Genomic DNA, 20,622 nt, shown 5'->3' with positions numbered 1-20,622 from the left:
AGAATCTTCATTTCCTCTTGGTATCAGTGGTTTATTGCTTAATACTCAATACCTACAGTACTACAGTAGTAGTTCTCAAACTGTAGGGTGCAACACAGTCACCTGGAAGTATAGTAAAAAGTCATCTTCCTGAGCCTCGTCCCTAGAGACCTCCATACATACACGTATCTAGAGTATAATGTAATTCATTAGAAAAGGGGGGATGGTTTGAAGAAGCATATTAAGTACCTTGATAGAGTTTTCTTTAGGAGGAGGGAACCCCTGTTGTTTTCATAACTACAGGAAATATGTAGGTTTTTAATATTTTTTAAACATTTGGCAAAATATTAAATATATTGAGACATTTAGGTAGAATATAGTATCTCTCTGAAAATTTGTAGTCAAAGCTTAAACAATGCCCATAATATACCTTTTCTCTTTCAAAAAAAAAAATCGCCATTTTTTTGGTGGGTCTTATTGTGTTTATTTTGCTAATATTCCTGGTCTGTAGGATTCAAATTAATATGTTAGAGAAATGTGTTTACTAATTAAAATTGTAAACCATGAATAGGACACAGGCATGAGAAGAAACTGACAGGGTTAACGTGATTTTTGGAGGCCAGATGAAGTTAAAATTAATATCATTTTAGACAATCAGATTCTGAGCCAAGGAAATTTGTTAATGACAATTAGGAGGTAAAACTCTACTGAGCTCCTTTTAATTTTTCAGAGCATGTAGTCATTTTTTATCCATAATTCTTTAGACACTCCTATATGATGGTTTAGGTAGATGGTGACATTTTACAGATGAAACAGGCACAGGGAAGTTAAATGAGTTTTCTAAGAATACACAGCTTATTAGTAGGGCTGATTTTAAGTAGAACCAGTTTGTTTCTTGAGTACAAGGCAAAGTCAACACTACGTGCTATAACTTAATGATGTTTAGGTCATTTTCACACAAAATTACTTCTTGGTCAGGATAAATATCTGATTTAGGATTATTGGAAAGGGAAAATTTAGTCTAACTCAGAGTTTGGGTGAGGGGGAAGTCATCATTTTAGCATCTTGGTTTCTTTGTGGTAAAGATTATGATACCCAAAATAGGACTTTCTGCCATTCTTTTTCTGCCTCTGGTGCTGTTAGGATTTCCAGCAGAGTGTTACTGTGGTCCTCTTTCAAGATGAGAATACATTAGTCTCGGCGGGAGCTGTGGATGGGTAAGAGCCTTGCTTCTTCTGATGAGATCTCTTTCATAAACATAGGGAAGTCACCTAGTCCCATTAAAATTGAATGTGTGTGCTTTTAACTTTCGACGTAGTGAATATCCAGCTGAGAACTACAGATGACACTGAAAAATACCTAGTTAGGACTTTTGCTCAAAAAATTAAATGAGGTAATGTGTCACACTGAGCACTTTACCTAGCACACGGGAGCATTGTTGGCTGCTATTGCTGTTGTAGAGAAGCTGGATGGGTAGCTCACTTGTCCGTGTGGTAGAATTTAAGCAGTGGGTCTTATTTTGAGGAGTAAGATTTCTGTTATTTTGGATTTTATCTTCTCAGGTTTAGTAATAACCCTAAAAGAAGAAATCTGATTCTGGGTATATAATGGGCATTTCAAGGAGTAATAAGGCCTAATGACTTTCACATACCTACCATCCGTGATTGGTCTGAATGTTTGGTTTTCAGATAAGTTTGTGGTACTTCTTGATTGGTTGCTTTGTTAGAATAAAACTTCTTTGAATGTTTTTTTAAGCACCCTTCTTTGCCCTCTTATTTGCTCATTGTATCTCTGAAGACATCCCTACCTTCGAAACTAATTTAGGATGATGGCTTAATGAACTAGGATTTCTGTTGTCTCTTCTGGACACCAAAACTTGTCTGTGGACCAAATTCTCAGGCACAAATGAAGGATTATCTGAAGGTTATTAGTAATGCTTCTGAATGGCTGTGAAAGCTTGCTCTGTTTCCAAGGATACTGCCCTTTTATACCAAACTTGGGTTTTTTTCAGGTTGCCTATAAACTAGATGTTGAGGATTAAGACAATTATACCAGTAAGTGAAATGAAGAAATACTTCATTTCACGGGAAAATTTATTTAGATTACTTAAGGATTTATACAGAGAGATAACCATAGGGACAGGGCTTATTCCTTATGATGTTAGAGGTTACATGCAGAGTGTTAATGGCTTAGGAAGCATTTATTTTGTTTTGTTTCTGAAAACAATGAAACAATGACCATCGGAACCCAACCTTCATCTTCCTTTTCCGCTCCCTTAAACTCAAGGTAACCCATCACTGGGTCAGATCACATCTGTTTCCGTTCTGCTTAAGTTGTTAGCCTGACATTGGAAATAACAGTATGAGATAGTTCAATCTGTTTCCCAGTGAGATATCCTCATTACACCTGATTGATGAGCCAGAGGAGTCAGATTAAAAGTCATTTCACATTCAATGTAGTTGAAACTGGTTGGAGTTGGGTGGCTACAAAATAACTTTCTTTACCTTGGTTTTTAGGGTAATCAAAATATGGGATTTACGGAAGAATTATACTGCTTATCGACAGGAACCCATAGCATCCAAGTCTTTTCTGTACCCAGGTAGCAGCACTCGAAAACTAGGTAAGCCTTTTTATAGCCTGTAGGACTTTTTTTAGATGTGCGAGTTTTTGTTAAAATTTTAAAAATAAATATCAAGCTAGTTTTCAGCAACACAGACTTAAAGCTAACATGTCATTGTATCTTTTTGAAATTAGAAAGATAAACACTCTGAAGAATATTTTTGGTTTATATATATTTGGGGGAGGGGAGGACAAATTCTGATAATCTTGTGGAATGTTCTTTTTGCCTCCACATTTTCACTTCTGTTCTACTCACTGTCATCAGGACATGCTAACTAAAGTTTCCTTTTTCTAGGATACTCAAGTCTGATTTTGGATTCCACGGGCTCTACTTTATTTGCTAACTGCACAGATGACAACATCTACATGTTCAATATGACTGGATTAAAGACTTCTCCAGGTAAGATCTTAGCAACTTCAAATCTCCTACCCAAAAACTAATATGGAAGTGTTTGTTAATGATAATTTAATATTGGCCTTTTTTCTAAACCAAATTTATGAAGACGTATGAGGACTTTGAGGTCTTTGATTAGTTCTAGTGATGTTTTGATAGATACATTTCCCTGTGGTAATTGCACAAGTAAACAGAATCCTGCTCTCTATGGTGATTTAATTTTATGTTAACGGTGAGTCTTTCCTGAAATTATGTCCCTTTGACTATATTTAGATTTATCTCAATTTTTGTGATACAGAAAGCTGTTCTGCTTAGCTTTTGTCTTGTTTGGGGGTTGTTTGTTAAAATTAGGGGGCTGAAGTTTTTAAGCCCCTAAATAGTTTTTATCTACTCAGCCTCCTTAAATATCTCTAGTTTTCCCCAACCTCGCCTTCTTTTTGTCTTCAAGAAAATTAAAATTGGAATTCGGTGTTCAAAGTTGATACATGACATTTTTTAAAAAGAAGTGAAAATTTCTTAGACATCATCGAAAAGGGTTATTTGGGTTATATAATTTTAAGAATATTATCAATTACTTAGGCAAGCTACGTATTCGTAACCTGGTTCTTGCTCAGGTCAGAAACAGACTTTGAATTCTATAACCAATCCCCAAAGTTACCTAGTTCCCATTAAAGTAAGATGTGTTGATAAATAAGGAACCTTAAAATAGTATAGAATTTAGCTGGGCTCTTACAGAAGTTTCCAAAGACTGCCCCAAGCCATTATTAGGAGTTTGAATTTTATGACAGCTTCACAGTTGGTATTTCTAACACCCTGGATTGGTTCTGATGTTTGTCTAAACAAGAACAAGATTATTTGGAAAGGGGAAGCGGTGTATAACTTCTTTTCCTATTTTCCTGAGTAAAGCCAGAACTTGGATAGCTTTTAATTTAAATAGCCATATAAAATAGACTTTTTAAAATCTTTCTCCAAAAAATAAAAATATAATCCCAATTGTGTTATCAAATATACAAGAGCTCCTTTTTTTAAAAAATTTTTTTAATGTTAATTTTTGAGAGAGAGAGAGAGAGAGAGCGTGAGTGGGGGAAGGGGAGCGAGAGTTGGAGACACAGAATCTGAAGCAGGCTCTAGGCTCCAAGCTGTTAGCACAGAGCCTGACGTGGGGCTCGAACTCACAAGCCGTGAGATCATGACCTGAGCTGAAGTTGGACGCTCAACCGACTAAGCCACCCAACGCCCCACAAGAGCTCTTTTTGTGTCATTTTTTTTTATGGTGTGGCCCTAAAGGGGGGCTTGAGTTTAGTTTGTCCCTCTGTCGTCGAACAAATATGCCCAATGCCACTTGACTAGTAATTTAGTGACCTTTTTCCTGTGCTCCTAAAATAGTATTAGATAGATAGATAGGTAGATAGATAACGTTCCTTAGAAATTGAGTGACAGATGTGTGTGTGACATCTGGTAATTGCTTATCTTTTTCAAAACTTCAGAGGGTCCTGGGGCCCCTGGGTGGCTCAGTCGGTTGGGCGACTGACTTCGGCTCAGGTCGTGATCTCACGGTTTGTGGGTTCGAGCCCCGCATCTGGCTCTGTGCTGACAGCTCAGAGCCTGGAGCCTGCTTCCAATTCTGTGTCTCCCTCTCTCTGTACCTCCCCTGCTCATGCTCTGTCTCTCTCTGACTCTCAAAAAATAAATAAATGTTAATAAAAAAATTTTTTAATTAAAAATACTTCAGAGGGTCCTGGGCTTAATATTTCATTTCCCATGCTTTTAATTCACAATATTTTATTATACTAAGTGATGTTCATAAGGATGACTCTGAACTACTTCAGTAAAGCATTTTCAGAGCCCAAATTATTAATTTAAATTAAGCTAATCAAAGCCAATACAGGTTTAAGGATTTTTCAAAAGGTTTGAAGCATTTACAGTGTACATTATTAGACCAGCAGAGGGCAGTAAACACTTACTGGTTTAGTGAGAAATTTGGTCTGTAGTTTTCCATTCATAGTTCGAGTTGAAAAAAATAAATATAGTTTTGGAGTTGGATTCAGAACAAAGGAGGCTATTTATTTTGTGAGGATTTATCCATCATAATAGGTGAAAAGAAAATTATATCTGAATTGATTCACATTCTACTTCCACATTGAGAGTGTTGCAGTGGAAACTAATATGTAGGCTTTTTCTTGAAAAGCAAAAACTACAAGATCTTTTTCCAGTTTTATTCTGGTAAAAGGAAGAGGTTTCTATGACCACTTAAGGAAAGCTATTAAGTCCCTTAACAATTCCTATTTCCTTTCTGTTAGAAGATTGGAGTGAATTTTTTTTCCTGTTTATATGTATCCTTAAATTCTCCAGTAAGTGAGATTATTTTTCTTATATTTCCTATTAGTGATCTCATACCAGAGGCCTCAGGTTTTGGTCTGAGGGTAGAAGAACCTGTCAAGCACATTGTGCTAGATTAGATTACTTGCCCTTTTACCACAGGTAGTAAGAAGTCTAAACCTGAAGGCTAAAACTAACCTAGTTGGAGTATCTTACGTGTGAACATATAGTTTACCCCACTAGCTTTTTCTTTCCAGCCTTTTTAAAGTGTGGAATTAAAAAGACTCCTACAAAAAAATTAAGATAGATTCCTACATCCCAAATGACCTGTCCCTAAATCTTAACTCTTTCCACTGATTACTGCTTATTCATGCAACAAATGTTTGAAAATCTACTCTGTTCAAAGCACTGTAAGGTCTAGTGAGGAAAGAATAAAATAGGAAATTTGTCCTTGAGATTTGAAGTCTTAGAGGAAGAAGGACCAATGTATTATACAATGGAAAAGCCCTTCCTCAGGGTGGGGAAAGAGGGGTCTAATAAAGGCATTTAACTAAAAGAGTGGAAACTGGTTCCATTCTTCTTAGGAATGTTTTTCATCACTTTCTCTTCTATAGCCATCTCTATACCAAGTATTTGGGCTTAGGTCATGAGAGTGCGTCTAATATAAAACCTCTCTCTAAGACTTCCTTTACTTTTGTGACAATGTCCAATTCCTTTTATTTAGTGAAAATAGCTTGACTATCTGTTTCAATATTCAATAGTCAATACACTAATAAAACTTGTTAGAACATGTATACTGTCTGCATTTATTTGAATACTGGAAATAATAAGAACCAAGTAATTTTATTTTTTCCCCCTCTGGCAGTGGCTATCTTCAATGGACATCAAAACTCTACCTTCTATGTTAAATCCAGTCTTAGTCCAGATGACCAGTTTTTAGTCAGTGGCTCAAGTGATGAAGCTGCCTACATCTGGAAGGTAAGTTGCCAAACTTCCCTCACAAATGTGAGACTAAAGTGTTCTTACAAATATTTTTTCTAAGATGAGCAAGTTGAATGCAAACACGTACTGTTAACTTTCTTTACATCAGATGTTCAATACAAGTTGCTTCTTGCTTCTTAACATAGCCAAACCTCTCTCTGTCAGAATATAACACACTTTCATGGCCAGAGCTGCTCAGAAATGACAATCCGTGTCCTCCAGGAGTTTCACAGATTATCAGGAAATTGAGAATTCAGAAGACCGGAGAGAGTCTTAACTACTTTGTCCTACTTCCTGGAAAAACACGTTGGACTGCCTTTCTGCCTTGATCATGAGATCAAGCCCCGTGTCAGGCTCTGCGCTGAGCGTGGAGCTTCCTTGGGATTCTCTTTCTCCCTCTCTCTCTGCCTCTCCCCTGCTTGCACACACACTCTCTCTCAAAATAAATAAATAAAAATTTTTTAGAAATATCTTCAAAATACAGTGTTTTAATCCCCAGGATCCTATACTCAAATTAACCATAGAGCCTTACACAAAACACTCAAAAATATTTGTATGGCAATTGTATCCTTTACTCTTTCATAAGTGTTCAATCTTAAGGTTACTAGAATAGAATAGATGTTTTATCAAGTTTATATACATATATACATTTTAAGTTTATTATTTTGAGAGAGAGAGAGAGAGAGAGTGCGGGGGAGGGACAGAGAGAGAGGGAAAGAGAGAATCCAAATCCCAAGCAGGCGCTGCACTACAGTCAGCACAGAGCCCAAAGCAGGGCTCAAACTCACGAACCGTGAGATTCACGCCCTGAGCTAAAATCAAGAGTCAGATGCTTAACCAGCTGAGCTGTCCAGGTGCTTCTCACTTTTGTATATATTTAATAGCATTATTTAATTTTTTTATTTTACTGATTTCCCATTTCACAAGTTTATAATATTTTTTTACTTTTTTTTTTTTTTTTTTTTTTTTAAACGTTTATTTGTTTTTGAGAGACTGAGAGAGCATGAGCAGGGGAGGGGCAGAGAGAGAGGGAGACACAGAATCCGAGGCAGGCTCCAGGCTCTGAGCTGTCAGCACACAGCCTGACACAGGGCTCTACCTCATGAATTGTGAGATCATGACCTGGGCTGAGGTCGGACACTTAACTGACTGAGCCACCCAGGTGCCCCAATATTTTTTTACTTTTTAAATAACAATGATACCTAAGTGACTACTATAAGCTAAGAAATTTAAAGCTGCTGGGGTCATCTGGGTGGCTCAGTCCATTAAGCGCCTGACTTCAGCTCCAGTCATGATCTTGTAGTTCGTGAGTTCAAGCCCCAAGTTGGCTCTGTGCTGACAGTGTAGAGCCTGCTTCGGATCTCCTCTCTCTCTCTCCCTCTCTCTCTCTCTCTCTATCTGTCTCTCTGTCTCTCAAAAATAAACATTAAAAAATATATTAAAAAGAAATTTAAAGCTTTCCATTTGACATTAGTGGAGAAAACTGAAATACTACACAAGTAGCACTTTCTGACCACTGAAAAGTAGCTCTTGTGGGACTAATTAGTTATAGAAGTGTCTGGGAGTTCAGAGAAATAAGAGTAATGTGGCATTGTTTTCCTAGGGCTAGAAATTATCTTCTAGGTTGCCCTGTAATATCATAAATGTCCCTGACATTGGTGAATTAAATGATCAGAATTCACACATTTTGGATCTTGGAGTCATAATGTCTCAAACTTCATAGACCCAGATTCAATGTTATCAAATCCCTTCTTAGGAGGCAATTACATCATTCGTAAGTCCTGCCAACCTATAGGAAGTCGTATCTTTAATGTTGGCTTAGGACAGGGTAGAATCTGTCAGGTATGAAGGATAATTCTTCAGCTTAATTTCATCTGGTCCTGGGGGACACACTAAAAAATGATTTCTCTGAATACCTAGAAGTACAAAAATGCAACACTACCTTAAGAGTTTTTAGTCACAATATCCTAGACGGTCACATGGTGGAGACGTTGTTCTATCCAAGTTGCTTTTGTGTTGTACTTGCCTCTTTTCCTACAAGCACGTTTCTTTTTTTTATTTATTGTATTTTTATTATTTTTTTAATGTTTATTTATTTTTGAGAGACAGAGCATGAGCAGGGGAGGCGGGGAGAGAGAGAGGGAAACACAGAATCTGAAGCAGGCTCCAGGCTCTGAGCTGTCAGCACAGAGCCCAAAGCAGGGTTGAACTCACAAGCTGTGAGATCATGACCTGAGCCAAAGTTGGATGCTTAACCGACCAAGCCCCCCAGGCACCCCTACTTATTGTATTTTTAAATGAAAATTTGCTTGTAAAATATATGCTTGAGACCCTGATTCATAAGAGTTTTTACTTAGTTTCTTGTCTATAAAATTTTCTGATACAAGTTTTAAACTTTGATGATATAGGTTAGCAACACTAATGCTTTCTTCCAATATTTTAAGTTTTGAGTTTCAAATTTGGTCTTAATGCTTATTTTTCTTTTTGTTTTCCCTTTCTCCTTCTCTCACTATCTTATTTCCATTCCTTTTTCTATTTGACTTCTAACTTAGCAGAAAGATTTTATTCCTACCAAAGTCTGTATCTTTTTAAGTTTTTTAATTCCTTAAAAGAAAATTACACATACAAAAAAGCATAATAAAAGATTATGCAAAAAATACTTAATGCACTGATCATTACTAAAAATCTTTTAAAATAAGTTTTTTATTACATATATGTAATTATGCATATAATTGTATATTATACATGGGTGTATGTGTTTACAGATATATTTTATTGTCAATTCTATTTCCTTTAGTACACAAACTGTTTTGTTTCATTTCAGGGAATAAGGGTGGAGGTATAGTTTCTTTAGAGACGTGCAGTAAAGATACTTGACTGTTGTTAGTAACCCATTTTCAGATGTCTACTCAGTGGCTATCACATACATGGGTGACCCTTTCTAAATTCCTAGGCAGGGTCACATGTCAGTGCTGAATGATGTGGTTCAGACATGATGTTCTCCTGCCTGTCCACACATAACTCAATGTGCAGGCTCTGATATTTGAGATCCTGGCAAGCTTACTGCTCCTAAAATTGAATTTGCCTAGTGACGTGGCTCAGTTTCTCTTTTCCATGATTAAAAAATAAGATGGGGGTGTAGTTTAAAACCATTCCATGCAAGCTGAGTATCCAGGCTGTTAGGTTATCTTATAGCTCTGCTGTGTTTCCAGCAGTCAGAATTCCTTCAAGTGTTGGGATTTTTTCTATGGTAAAAAGCCCATGGGCACAAGAAAACAGTGAAATAAAGGAGTTCCAGATCTTAAGACAGAAGAGAATAGCCTTCTAATCTTTACCACTGCTCAGCAAAGGGGAGATATAATATATAGTTAGGCTGTCTGATACTGAGGCCCAAGACTTCAAAAATACAGTTAATATATTTTTTTCTTTTTAATTTCTTATCCCTCACCTCCTTTTCCTGGTTCATTTCTGTTATAGCCGCTGAATAGTATTGAAGTGGTTATAAATAAACTCATTTGGCACAGTCAGTTCTACCGCTGACTGGCGAAACACTGAGCCTGACACTTTAGGAAGTGTAAATGATCTCATGGCAGAAATAAAGATGAGATTTGGTTTCTCACTGAGCATAGTAAGGAGATTTTGGGGGGAAAGGTGCTCATCTTTTTTACATGTTTAAGGATACAAAATGTTTATTACATGCATAGCTTAGAGCCAGTTCTTTCTACCTGTTGCGTTTATAGTTCCAGGAGTTTTACCACGGGGACTCTTCATGCCTTGAAGCAAAGTCTGTATAACAGCTAGAATATGTAAGAGAGGGCAGTTTTCCATGGTTTGACCCTCTCCAGGATGCACAGGTGTAAATGTCTCTTGGACTTAGTTTCCTCTTCCTACTTAAAAATAGAGAGAGGCTTTTAAAAAAATGAAATCATGTAAAGGCAGTAATGTTTTATAAAAATGAAGTGACCATAAATAAAAACTTACTTGAATAAAAAGGAAGGATTTAAAAACAACTTGAGCTTCACCAGAGGACATTTTATCTCCTTCGAGTAGTCAGCAAGGGTACTATACCACGCTAGTATAGTCCTAAACTGCGAAAGCGCTTGTAACTACCATTCAGATAAACTTGCTGGACAGTGCCTCTCATTTCAGCCTACCTCATGTCCTTCTCTCCACTTTTTTTTTTGTTGAGATAGAATTCATAGGATATAAGGTTCATCATTTTAGTCATTTGTCAATGTACAGTTCAGGGATTTTGAGTTTAATCACAATATCGTGCAACCACCATCACTATTCATTCCCAGATGTTTTCATTACTCCAAAACGAAACACTGTACCTTTTAATAAGAGTCGCTCTCTGTTCTTCCCTGCCTTCAGCCTCTGGCAAGCACTAACCTCTGTTCTGTCTATGGTTTTGCCTCTTCTGGACATATCCTACACATAGAGTCACACAGTGTTTTCAAGATTCATCATGTTGTTGCAGGTATCAGTACTCCATTCCTTTTTATGGCTGAGTATTCACTGTATGTATTGACCACATTTTACTTATGCATTTATTAGTTGGTAGATATTTGAATTCTTTCACTTTTTTGGCTTTATGAATAAAGCACCTATGAGCGTTCATGTACAAGTGTTTGAACATACATTTTCAGCTCTTCTGTGTGTATATCTAAGAATATAAGTGCTGGGTCGTCTAGTAATTAATTCTATGTTTAACTTTTTGAGGAACCTTCTCCCCCCACGTTTGAAGCTATGTAAAGTGCCTGGCTCAACACATGCTGACTTTTATTGTCATTATTATTCCTATCTTACCAGTTTGTAAAAAGTTTTTCCAAGGGATCTTTTGTTTTTTCTCTTAGATCCTATAGGTAAATGCAAAAATGTACATGGATTCTATTGGCGGATATTTGTTTGTTTTTTAATTTATTTTAATCCTTTGTATACACGTTTAGGTTTCCTTACGTATTATAATGCCTAGGAAATTGAAGAAGAGCCAGTATCATGAAATGACAAGCTAGAGGCCATAAGCAGAGTAAACCAATGCAGTAGAGTAATGTGTTCCTACCAGGGAGGGTCAAAAGAACATTAGGGTTTTCTCTCCCTTTTAATTTGCTGCTACCCATCCTGCTTGGGCCTTGGGTGAAGAGAAACTTAATGGGCTGGGGCCATCCCAAAGAGAGAAGGGTGGAGAATTTCTGTGACTCCTGAAATGAAAGTCTTTTCTAAAATATGCTACCTTGTGAGAGAATGAGTTATTGCTCTCTGTGCCATTGTAGGAGGCAGAAAGTGAGATCCTTTTTGTTAATACTCAGGAAAAAGCTTTTTCTGTGAAACTCTAATTAACCCAGCAAGGCAAATTAGACTCTGTTCTTTCTCTTCTTTTGCTTTTTGAATCATTACCTGTGCCATTTAACCCAAGAGAGGAGTAGTAATGATTGAGTTGGAGAACCTTATGAATCAGTGTGTTGAATATCTTCACTACAATTGAAGGAAATCTATTAAGTTTACTTAGTCATTCTTGCAAATATTCTTTCCAGAGTCGCCTCCACTTTCTTCATACAGATGAACAATGATTCAGAGCCTTGGGAAAATGAAAAGGGAATAATTTCTCTTTTTCAAACACATGTGCTAATAATAGTTAAATGAGTTTGTGCCATATTGTGCTGATTAATTCCCATGGCCTCTGAAAGGGATTGACAGCTCTTGAATGAATCAACTGTCAAACGCAGATCACTAATGGTATCCAGTGAGGGGGGGAATCTGATCCTTAGTCATGTGTGTTGTACTGCATAAAATCCCCTAGATTCATTAAAACATAGCAGAACTTAACTGAAAATTCAAGAGTCCTTTAATCAAATTAACCAAAATGAAATTGTAAAAGATTCTTTTTTTCCAAAAAGGATACCAAAGTGCCATGTAAAAGTATATGGTTTATAGTCCTTCAAAATGCAGGGATGACTTTGGTAAAAATCAGTGAGTCTTTTGGATGAAAGACTGTCCTCTTGTCGCAGGAGAACTGGTAGTATGTCTGAGATGCCTTCAGGGTTTAGTTAATGCAGTATTCCCAGAAGTCACTGATTAGAGAAGATCTGAAAATGCCTAGGCTATGTAAAAACAGGGCTCCCTTGAAGTGCGCACTACCTAGCAGCTGAACCCCATCCTTGCAGAAAGTTACCATCTAAGAAGTGAGGAAAAATGTCATTCTTGAATTTTAGTCAAAATATATATAGATAGTTAGGTAGTCCTGTCCTGGTATCTGAGTTCATATCTGTTTTCTCAGATCGGTGGCAGAAATATTTTGCCCATTGGAACTCTTTTCTGAGCTATAACTAGGCATACTTAAGAGACGTTTGGTAACAAAGCTATCTAAGGCACAAATATGGAGAGATTCAAAGGCTCTATCTGGGAGACCTAGCACTGCTCTGCTGACTTGTTTTTTTCTTTTTTTGATGGTGTAATAGGTCTCCACACCCTGGCATCCTCCTACGGTACTCCAGGGTCACTCTCAAGAGGTCACATCTGTGTGCTGGTGTCCATCAGACTTCACAAAGGTTTGTAAATAAATCTCTGTAGTTGATTTAAAAAGTGGATCACAGATTTGTAGATTTTCCCAAGGTTATTTTGGGTGTTATACAGACTTCAATGTTTAAATAGAGATCGAAAGAACTAGAGGCCGTCCAGGATCTATGTCAGCGTTAATCATACACATTCTACTTTTCTCTACCAGTAGAGAAACTTACACTAAAGAATAAGAATGGATTTCTTGATTCCTTGGAAGTCATTGTTTTCCTAAACGTAGAATTAAGTTTTTAACGTCATTAAATTTTATCCGAAACTCTAAAGTAAAAAGAAAATTTTAAGGTGAAAAAACTAGTTTTATTAACTATCTACATATTATCAATGTGACATATTAAAGGTAACATCTCGACTGTTCTTCACAATCCAATTTAGTGTTCACATGCCTAAACAATGCTTGCTGTGAAGTCTTAATGTGCTAGGTTATCTATGGCAGAACTACATAAGTAGCTCTAAAATGATTTAGACATTTCTCACTTAAAAAAAAAAAAATTTAACAGTAATACTTAAAAACAAAATCCTGAAATGTAGAAAGACCAGAAACATAGTCATAATCTTTATGTACACGTAGGGCTTTCATACAATAGCGGCCCAAGTTCCAGTCACTCTCCTGGCCTGTACTTCCCCTGGTCTTTGGGTTATTGGGATTTACAAGAAATATCACTTCTGTGGAGATCTCCCCTTTCACGTATGAAGTTTTGAGGTTTTGTTCCCGTCTGTTTTTTATCTTCCAGAAACTTTTTATAGTCTGCTCTACTCAAGGCATCTCTGCTAGCTTTCCAGTACTGCTGTGGATTTCTTTTTATTTCTGTATCCCTATATAACCATTTCTGTGGTCAGCCTCGTGATAGGCCTTTTTTTTTTTTAACTTAATCGTTTTAATCACCAGTAATTATATCCCAATGACATTTTCCTTCTGAGATTCCATGTAACTTCCAGTGACATATCTGCTTTTAACATAGTTTCTATTTTGTAGAATTGGGATAGTTTTTTAATTTTTCAGTTATTTATGTCCTCTTTTTTCAACCACCATATATTGTCCTCATGTATATGCACAGGAAAGACTCCTAGGAAATGACAGGGCTATTTACCTATACTCATCTAGTGACAACCCTTTTAAAAGTTTTTTTTAAATAATTTTGCTCCTAGGGGCACCTGGGTGGCTCAGTCGGTTAAGTGTCCGAGTGTCCGACTTTGGCTCAGGTCATGATCTCACGGCTCTTGGGTTCAAGCCCCACGTCGAGCTCTGTGCTGACAGTTCAGAGCCTGGAGCCTGCTTTGGATTCTGTGCCTCCCTCTCCCTCTCCTCCCCTCCCCTGCTCATGCTCTGTCTCTCTCTGTCTCTCAAAAGTAAATAAACATTAAAATAAAGTAAAATAAAATAATTTTGCTCCCAGCCTAGAGTTAGGAAGGTAAGTATGGTATAAAAACAAAAGGTTCTAGCCTCTGAAATTGGAAAAACATAATATTTCAGTTCTAGCTTTGCCACTTAATTGTGGTGACATTGGGCAAACAACTTTATTCTAATCTGCAGATGAGGTTATTTGAGTTCAAGGTTTTTTACATTGTGAGTATTAAACAAGTTAAAAAATGTAAATTGTCAGATGCACAGTAGGTGCTCTGGAACTAATAACTCTTATTAATAGACCATAGAGTAACTGGGGATTCCAGGCATTTCTTGTTGAGCAGTTAAATATGTGTGTCTTCTTTTGGCCTCCCAGTAAGGAAAGGAAAAAGCTGCCAGTCTCTTGGGGGCCAAGACTTAAGAGAACGTGTGTTCTTTTTTTCTCTCTCTTTAGTGACTGAAATAGAGAAATTATATAAACAAATGCTGGAGAACAGCTCTGGTACCAGTGGCCATTTGCCACAAGCTCTTCAGGCTGGACTTTCTCTGCCATAAAAGGCTGGGACCAAGATCGGGAATGGTCAGATATTTTTAAAGGGGCAAAGGTTATTTTTAACTTCTTTCAGCCTAGTGAACTTGTTGTTTTCCCAGATCGCTCCCTTACCTATTTAAAAAGAATCTCAAAGGAATGGTTTCATTCTACTTGTCACAGCTTCCTAGAGTCCTGAACTAAGCCCGATCTTGGAAATGATCCCATTACTTTAGCAGTAAGCCAGATCATGTATAATTCAGAAGAAAGTGGTAGAAATTGAATGGTGACATGTACTGGTTTATCACTTAAGAGGGAGAGTAAAAAAGGTATTATATATGTCATAGTTCTATAGAAAGTTATAAAGATAATGACTAGCCCAAGTTTTTAAGGCAAAAATGAAATGAACTTGGTTTTATAGTAGGGCATTAGGTCAGGTAATAAATGACTGGTAATGAAAGACATACCAGCAGAATTATTAAGAAACTATGGAGAGTCCTTTGGAAATCTGGAGTGATTCCTGAAAGCAAAGAATGGAAGTATATGATTTTTCAGATATCATTTTCTATATCCTGGTGTGTCAGACAGAATAATTCTCCTTATGAGTCCTTAAGATCTACAAAATTTTTCCTTTGTTGTAAGTCTTTGATTGAAACTTCTTGACTCCCTTCCTGGTTCTCACTAGATTGCTACCTGCTCTGATGACAATACACTGAAAATCTGGCGTTTGAATAGAGGCTTAGAGGAGAAATCAGGAGGAGATAAGCTGTCCATAGTGGGTTGGGCATCTCAGAAGAAAAAAGAGGCGAGAGCTGACCTAGGTAAGGATCCCATGCATTTTTCTAAGTTGTTCATGGTTTAATTGGTTTCATTCTACAGTACAGAGTGATAAGCTAGATTTCATCTTGTCTTGGTATATTTTTAAAGGAAAGCACCATCTTTTTGACATTCATTCTTTTCAATACATATTTTCTGAGCACTACTATGTTTATCATCTATACGAAGCACTGGAATCCAGTGGTGGATTTATTTTCAAAATTTTTATTGAACATTTACTATGTGCCAGGCACTGTTCTGAGTTGCTGGAGATTTAGCAATGAACAAAAGAATCAAAAAACCCAAAGACATAAACGAAGCTTACAGATTAGTATGAGCGGCATAGAAACAAGTTAAAGTAAAATATGTACTGTGTCAAATCATGAGTACTTGAGAAAAAAAAAAGAACACTGGGAAATTAGGTGCCCAGGGAGGTCTAAATGTTTAGATGACCTTTGAGTAAAAGAAGTGAAATAGTGAGCCACGTGGACATTTTGAAGAACATTCCAGGCAGACAAGTGCAAAAGCCCTAAAGTAGGAGCAGGCCTGACATATTTTTTTGTTCCTTGAAGGGGCTAATATGGCTATAGCCCCTGTGGCTGGTGCAAGCTAAGGAGAGAGGGAGGGCAATAGTAATGGGAAATGAGGTTCTTCTACAATTTGGCTTTTATTCTGATAGACAAAAAGCTATTGCAGGGTATTAAATAGACGAGTATCATGATCTGACTTTGCTTGATCATTCTTACTCCTGTGTTGAAAACAAATCATAAAGGTAGCAGTATAAAAGCTGGAAGCTAATTTTAATGTCGTTTTGAAATAATCCAGGAAGCCATGATGGTGACTTGGACAGAGGGGTAGCAAAAGATATGGTAAGAAGTCTTCAAATTCTGGATATATGTACAAGGTGGAGCCAACAGAATATGGTGTGGAATCAGATGTGGGATGTAAGGGAGAATTACTAAGGATGACTTCAGAGCTTAGGGCTTGTAAAACTAGAAGAAGGGAATTGCCATTGACCTAAACAGGAATCACTGCAGAAGGAACAGGTTTGGGAGGGAATAGCAGAAGTTCCTTTTGGGTATTTGTTTGATATGATTATTAGACATTCAAATGGAGAGGTCAGAGAGGCAGTTAGATGTTAATTTTGCAGTTTGGGGCTAAAGCTATCAATTTGGGGTCCATCATCATAGAGCAAGGAAGCTATAGCTAAGGTAGAGAATAGGTCTGGGGTCTGAGCCTTGGAACACCCCAATGTTTAGAGATTAGAGAGGTGAAGAAACAGACACAACCAGAGAAGTTAGAGAAGAAACCAGGAGAGTACTGTATTTTGGGACCCAAGTAAGTAATGGAGAGGGGGATCCATTTGGTCAAATGTTTTTAGCATTCCACGTAAGACAAGGACTGAAATGACCTTTGGATTTGGCAATGTGGGGATTATTTGGTGACTTCCATGAGAGCGATTTTGGTGGAGTGTCATGGTCTGATGGATGTTCAGGAGGATCAGAGAAGAGAACTTGGAGACTACAAGTATAGAAGGCTCTATCAAGGAGTTTTGCTAGAAAGGAAAGGAGAGAAATAAAGTGGTGGCTGAAGGAAGAAGCAGCATTTGTTTCTGTTTTGTTTCAATAGGAATGTAGCATTTTGGAGTACCTGGGTGGCTCGGTGAGTTAAGCCTCGGACTTTGGCCCAGGTCATGATCTCACACTCCGTGAGTTCAAGCCCCATGTTGGGCTCTGTGCTGACAGTGAAGAGTCTGGTTAAGATTCATTTTCTCTCTCTCTCTCTCTCTCTCTCTCTCTGTCCCTCCCCCTCTCCCCCTCTCCTCCACTCTTGCTTGCACTCTGTCTCTCAAAAGTAAATGTTTAAAAAAAAATTTATTTAAGCAGTATAGCATTTTGTATGTGATTGGAAGGATCCTATAGAGAGAGAAACTTGATGCAGGGAAATTTACTAGAGCAGTGTTCTCAAGTAAGTGTGAAGGGATGGTATCGAATTCACAAGTAGAAGGGTAGGACTTTGCTAAGAGTGTGGATAGTTCATCCATAATAATTAGAGAGAAGGTGGAACATACAGGCACAGTGAAGGTAGGTCAGAACCTATGGAAGTTGATAGCTTCTATTTTCTTAGTAAGATAGGAATCAGGATCATCAACTGAAAATAAGGGTAAGGGAGGAAGTGGTTGAGATTTGAGGAGAGATAAGTGAGTCTGAAATAGTCACGCAGAGAAAAGAAGAGAAAGTGGACCAGGGAAATACGGTTGTTGGGCAGTGGGTCAACTTGAGGCTAGTGGTCATGAATTCCAAGTGAGCAGTGTCTAATGGTTGTCTGCTGCCCAGGTACAGATACACTATAGGTGCAGAGTCGCATTTAACCAGAGGTGTGGTTTAAATCCACAAGTGTAAAGTGAGAGGAGGGCCAAGGAAGTTGAGGGTAGATATGAGAGGATGGTTGTAATGGTTGACTGCAGGGTTTAAACTGGGTAAGGAAGGAAGTGAGCATATAGTGGCACTAGGGGATAGTGTCAAAGTGGGAAGATAAATGAATTGAGGATCCCCTAGAGATGAGGGATTTTGGAGATTGATCACTAAAGTGAACTGTTATATAGGTGGTGGTTGAAACTGAGATAACAGGATTTGCAGATTGGTAGTAATAAGGTCAAGGAGTAAGTGGCTTGAGTGAATTAAAGGACAAGGCTATAGAAACCAAGGCATTGGAAAGACCATGTATGTGGATTTTGTAATAACCATGAATTGACAGAGACAGTATTGAAGAGAGTGATGGTACACCAAGAGCAAAACTCTTCCAAGCACTGGACCAGCCAGAGGGGATTCTCATGTTATCAACAGATATATAGTAGTAAGCTGGAAATTCAAGCTTAAAGATTCATTTTACGTTAACCATCAAGGCCTAAGCTAATGGGGAATTGAAGATGAGACCGAATATATGCCCATTTTTCTAATGACTTAGTTCTTTAGTCTCTTAAAAGATGCTATAAGCAGAACTGGATTCCAGGGGAGGGTCTTTTACTTGTAGGTCTGCTTTAGTAAAGCCTTTGATGCCTTTATTTTTTAGTTTTTAGTGTTTCCTCTCTTTAAAAAAATTTTTCTTTTATTAGTATTATATACGTTTAAAAAGCCAGCGAGTCCTTCAACAGCGAACGAGATAAACAGTCCCCAGATGCCCTGCCCCATAGTTCCCTTTTCTCAGGGACAGCCACTCTCAAATCTTCTAGCTGATTCTTTGATATGTGTGTCTATATCTCTAAATAGTATTTGTGCATTTCTGTTTGTTTTGATTTTTGTTTTCTTTTGTTTTCAACTTTATCTACTGACGTCTCACTTTGTGAGATGAGGATTTCGCTCTCTGTGTCCCCACCATTACCAAGCCTCTGCATGCTCCGCATTCCCCTATCTTCCCAATACAGGATCATAATTTTGGTTTGAACAGGAGTTAGCTTTTTGTTTTTGGTTTTTTTCTATTCAAAAGGGAGTTAGATAGTAAACTGCTGTTACTTTTTACTTCCTGAACTTTTTTTCCCCCTTGAGGCTCTTTTTTTTTTAAGAGACTTGTCAAGATGTATTTACCTACCATAAGTCCACCCATTTAAAGTGTACAGTGCAGTGGCCTTTAGTATATTGAGTTAGGCAGTCATCAACACAATCTCATTCTAGAGTATTTTCATTATCCAAAATGAGGGTCCCAATTTCCCTATATCTTTATCAGCACTTGTTATTGTCTAATTAATTACAGCCCTCCTAGTGAATGTGAAGTGGTATCCATTGTGGTTTAGATTTGAATTTCCCTAATGGCTAACAATATTGAGCATTCTTTCCTGTGTTATTATTTGCCATTTGTATATTTTCTTTGGAGAAATGCCTCTGCACATCTTTTGCCCAAATTTTAATTGGACTGTTTGTCTTTTTAATGTTGAGTTGTAAGTGTTCTTTATATACTCTGGATATAAGCCCTTTGTCATATAACGATTTGCAAATATTCTCTTATTCTATAGGTTGTCTTTTTACTTCCCTAATGATGTCCTTTGACACAAAATTTTCTAATTCTGATGAAATCCAACTTACCTGTTTTATCCTTTGTCAATTAGTGCTTTTGATGTTGTATCTAAGAAACCATTTCTTAACCCAAGGTCACAAAGAGATTTTTAGTTTTAAGCCATCTGGTCCATTTTGTGTTTGTTTTTGTGTACGATGTAAGATAAGGATCTAAATTCATTCTTTTATACATGGATATCCAGGTTTCTCAGTATCATTTTTTTTTTTTTAATTTCTTTAACGTTTTTTATTTATTTTTGAGACAGAGAGAGACAGAGCATGGACAGGGGAGGGGCAGAGAGAGAGGGAGACACAGAATCAGAAGCAAGCTCCAGGCTCTGAGCCATCAGCCCAGAGCCTGACGCGGGGCTCGAACTCACGGACCGCGAGATCAGACCTGAGCTGAAGTCGGACGCTTAACCGACTGAGCCACCCAGGCACCCCTCTCAGTATCATTTTTAACAGAGACTATTCTTTACTCCATTAAATTATTTTCATACCCTTGCCAAAAATCAATTGACCATAAATGTAAGGATTTATTTCTAGATTCTCATTCTGTTCCATTGATGTATATGTCTATCCTTAGGCTGATACTACATTGTCTTGATTACTATAGCTTTGTAGCAAGTTTTTGAAATTGGAAACTCTGGGTCCCCCAATTTTCTTCTTTTTCAAGATTATTTTGGTTATTCTTGGTCACTTGTATTTCTATACAGATGCTAGAACCAGCTTGTCAGTTTCTACAAAATAGTTCCCTGAGATTTTGATAGGCATTATATCAAATCTATAGTTCAGTTTGGGGAATACTGCCATCTTAAAGATGTGTTAACTTTTGTGATCCGTGAACATAGATGTCTATCAGCTGCCTTGTCTTTATATTTACTTATCTATCACTAATTTGGGAAAACAAAAAAGAGAAGAAACATGTGTTTCTACCACTCACAAATAATTTTAATTAACATTTTAACTTATTTTTGAGATTTTCCTCCTTTTCCACAGAGATTCTTATTAATAGAAT

The 20,622-nt window shown here is 37.3% G+C and overlaps 1 protein-coding gene across 6 annotated transcripts in view; it reads left to right on the top strand.

Moving 5' to 3' along the window:
* Window positions 1-20,622, top strand: part of DTL (denticleless E3 ubiquitin protein ligase homolog) — a 48,571-nt gene that overhangs the window by 12,392 nt on the left and 15,557 nt on the right. For all 6 annotated transcript variants that reach the window (XR_009254507.1, XM_058702111.1, XM_058702110.1 and 3 more), the window contains exons 8-13: window positions 1,123-1,196; window positions 2,496-2,599; window positions 2,894-2,998; window positions 6,177-6,289; window positions 12,751-12,840; window positions 15,425-15,560. Coding sequence is in view for 5 of the 6 variants with exons in the window: in XM_058702111.1 (XP_058558094.1) it covers window positions 1,123-1,196; window positions 2,496-2,599; window positions 2,894-2,998; window positions 6,177-6,289; window positions 12,751-12,840; window positions 15,425-15,560 (622 nt within the window). In the remaining variant the exon portion in view is untranslated. The remainder of the gene's footprint in view (window positions 1-1,122; window positions 1,197-2,495; window positions 2,600-2,893; window positions 2,999-6,176; window positions 6,290-12,750; window positions 12,841-15,424; window positions 15,561-20,622) is intronic.

This window comes from Neofelis nebulosa, chromosome 15 (assembly GCF_028018385.1).
Source record: "Neofelis nebulosa isolate mNeoNeb1 chromosome 15, mNeoNeb1.pri, whole genome shotgun sequence".
Lineage (NCBI taxonomy): Eukaryota > Metazoa > Chordata > Mammalia > Carnivora > Felidae > Neofelis > Neofelis nebulosa.
This window is presented reverse-complemented; position numbering and strand designations above follow the sequence as displayed.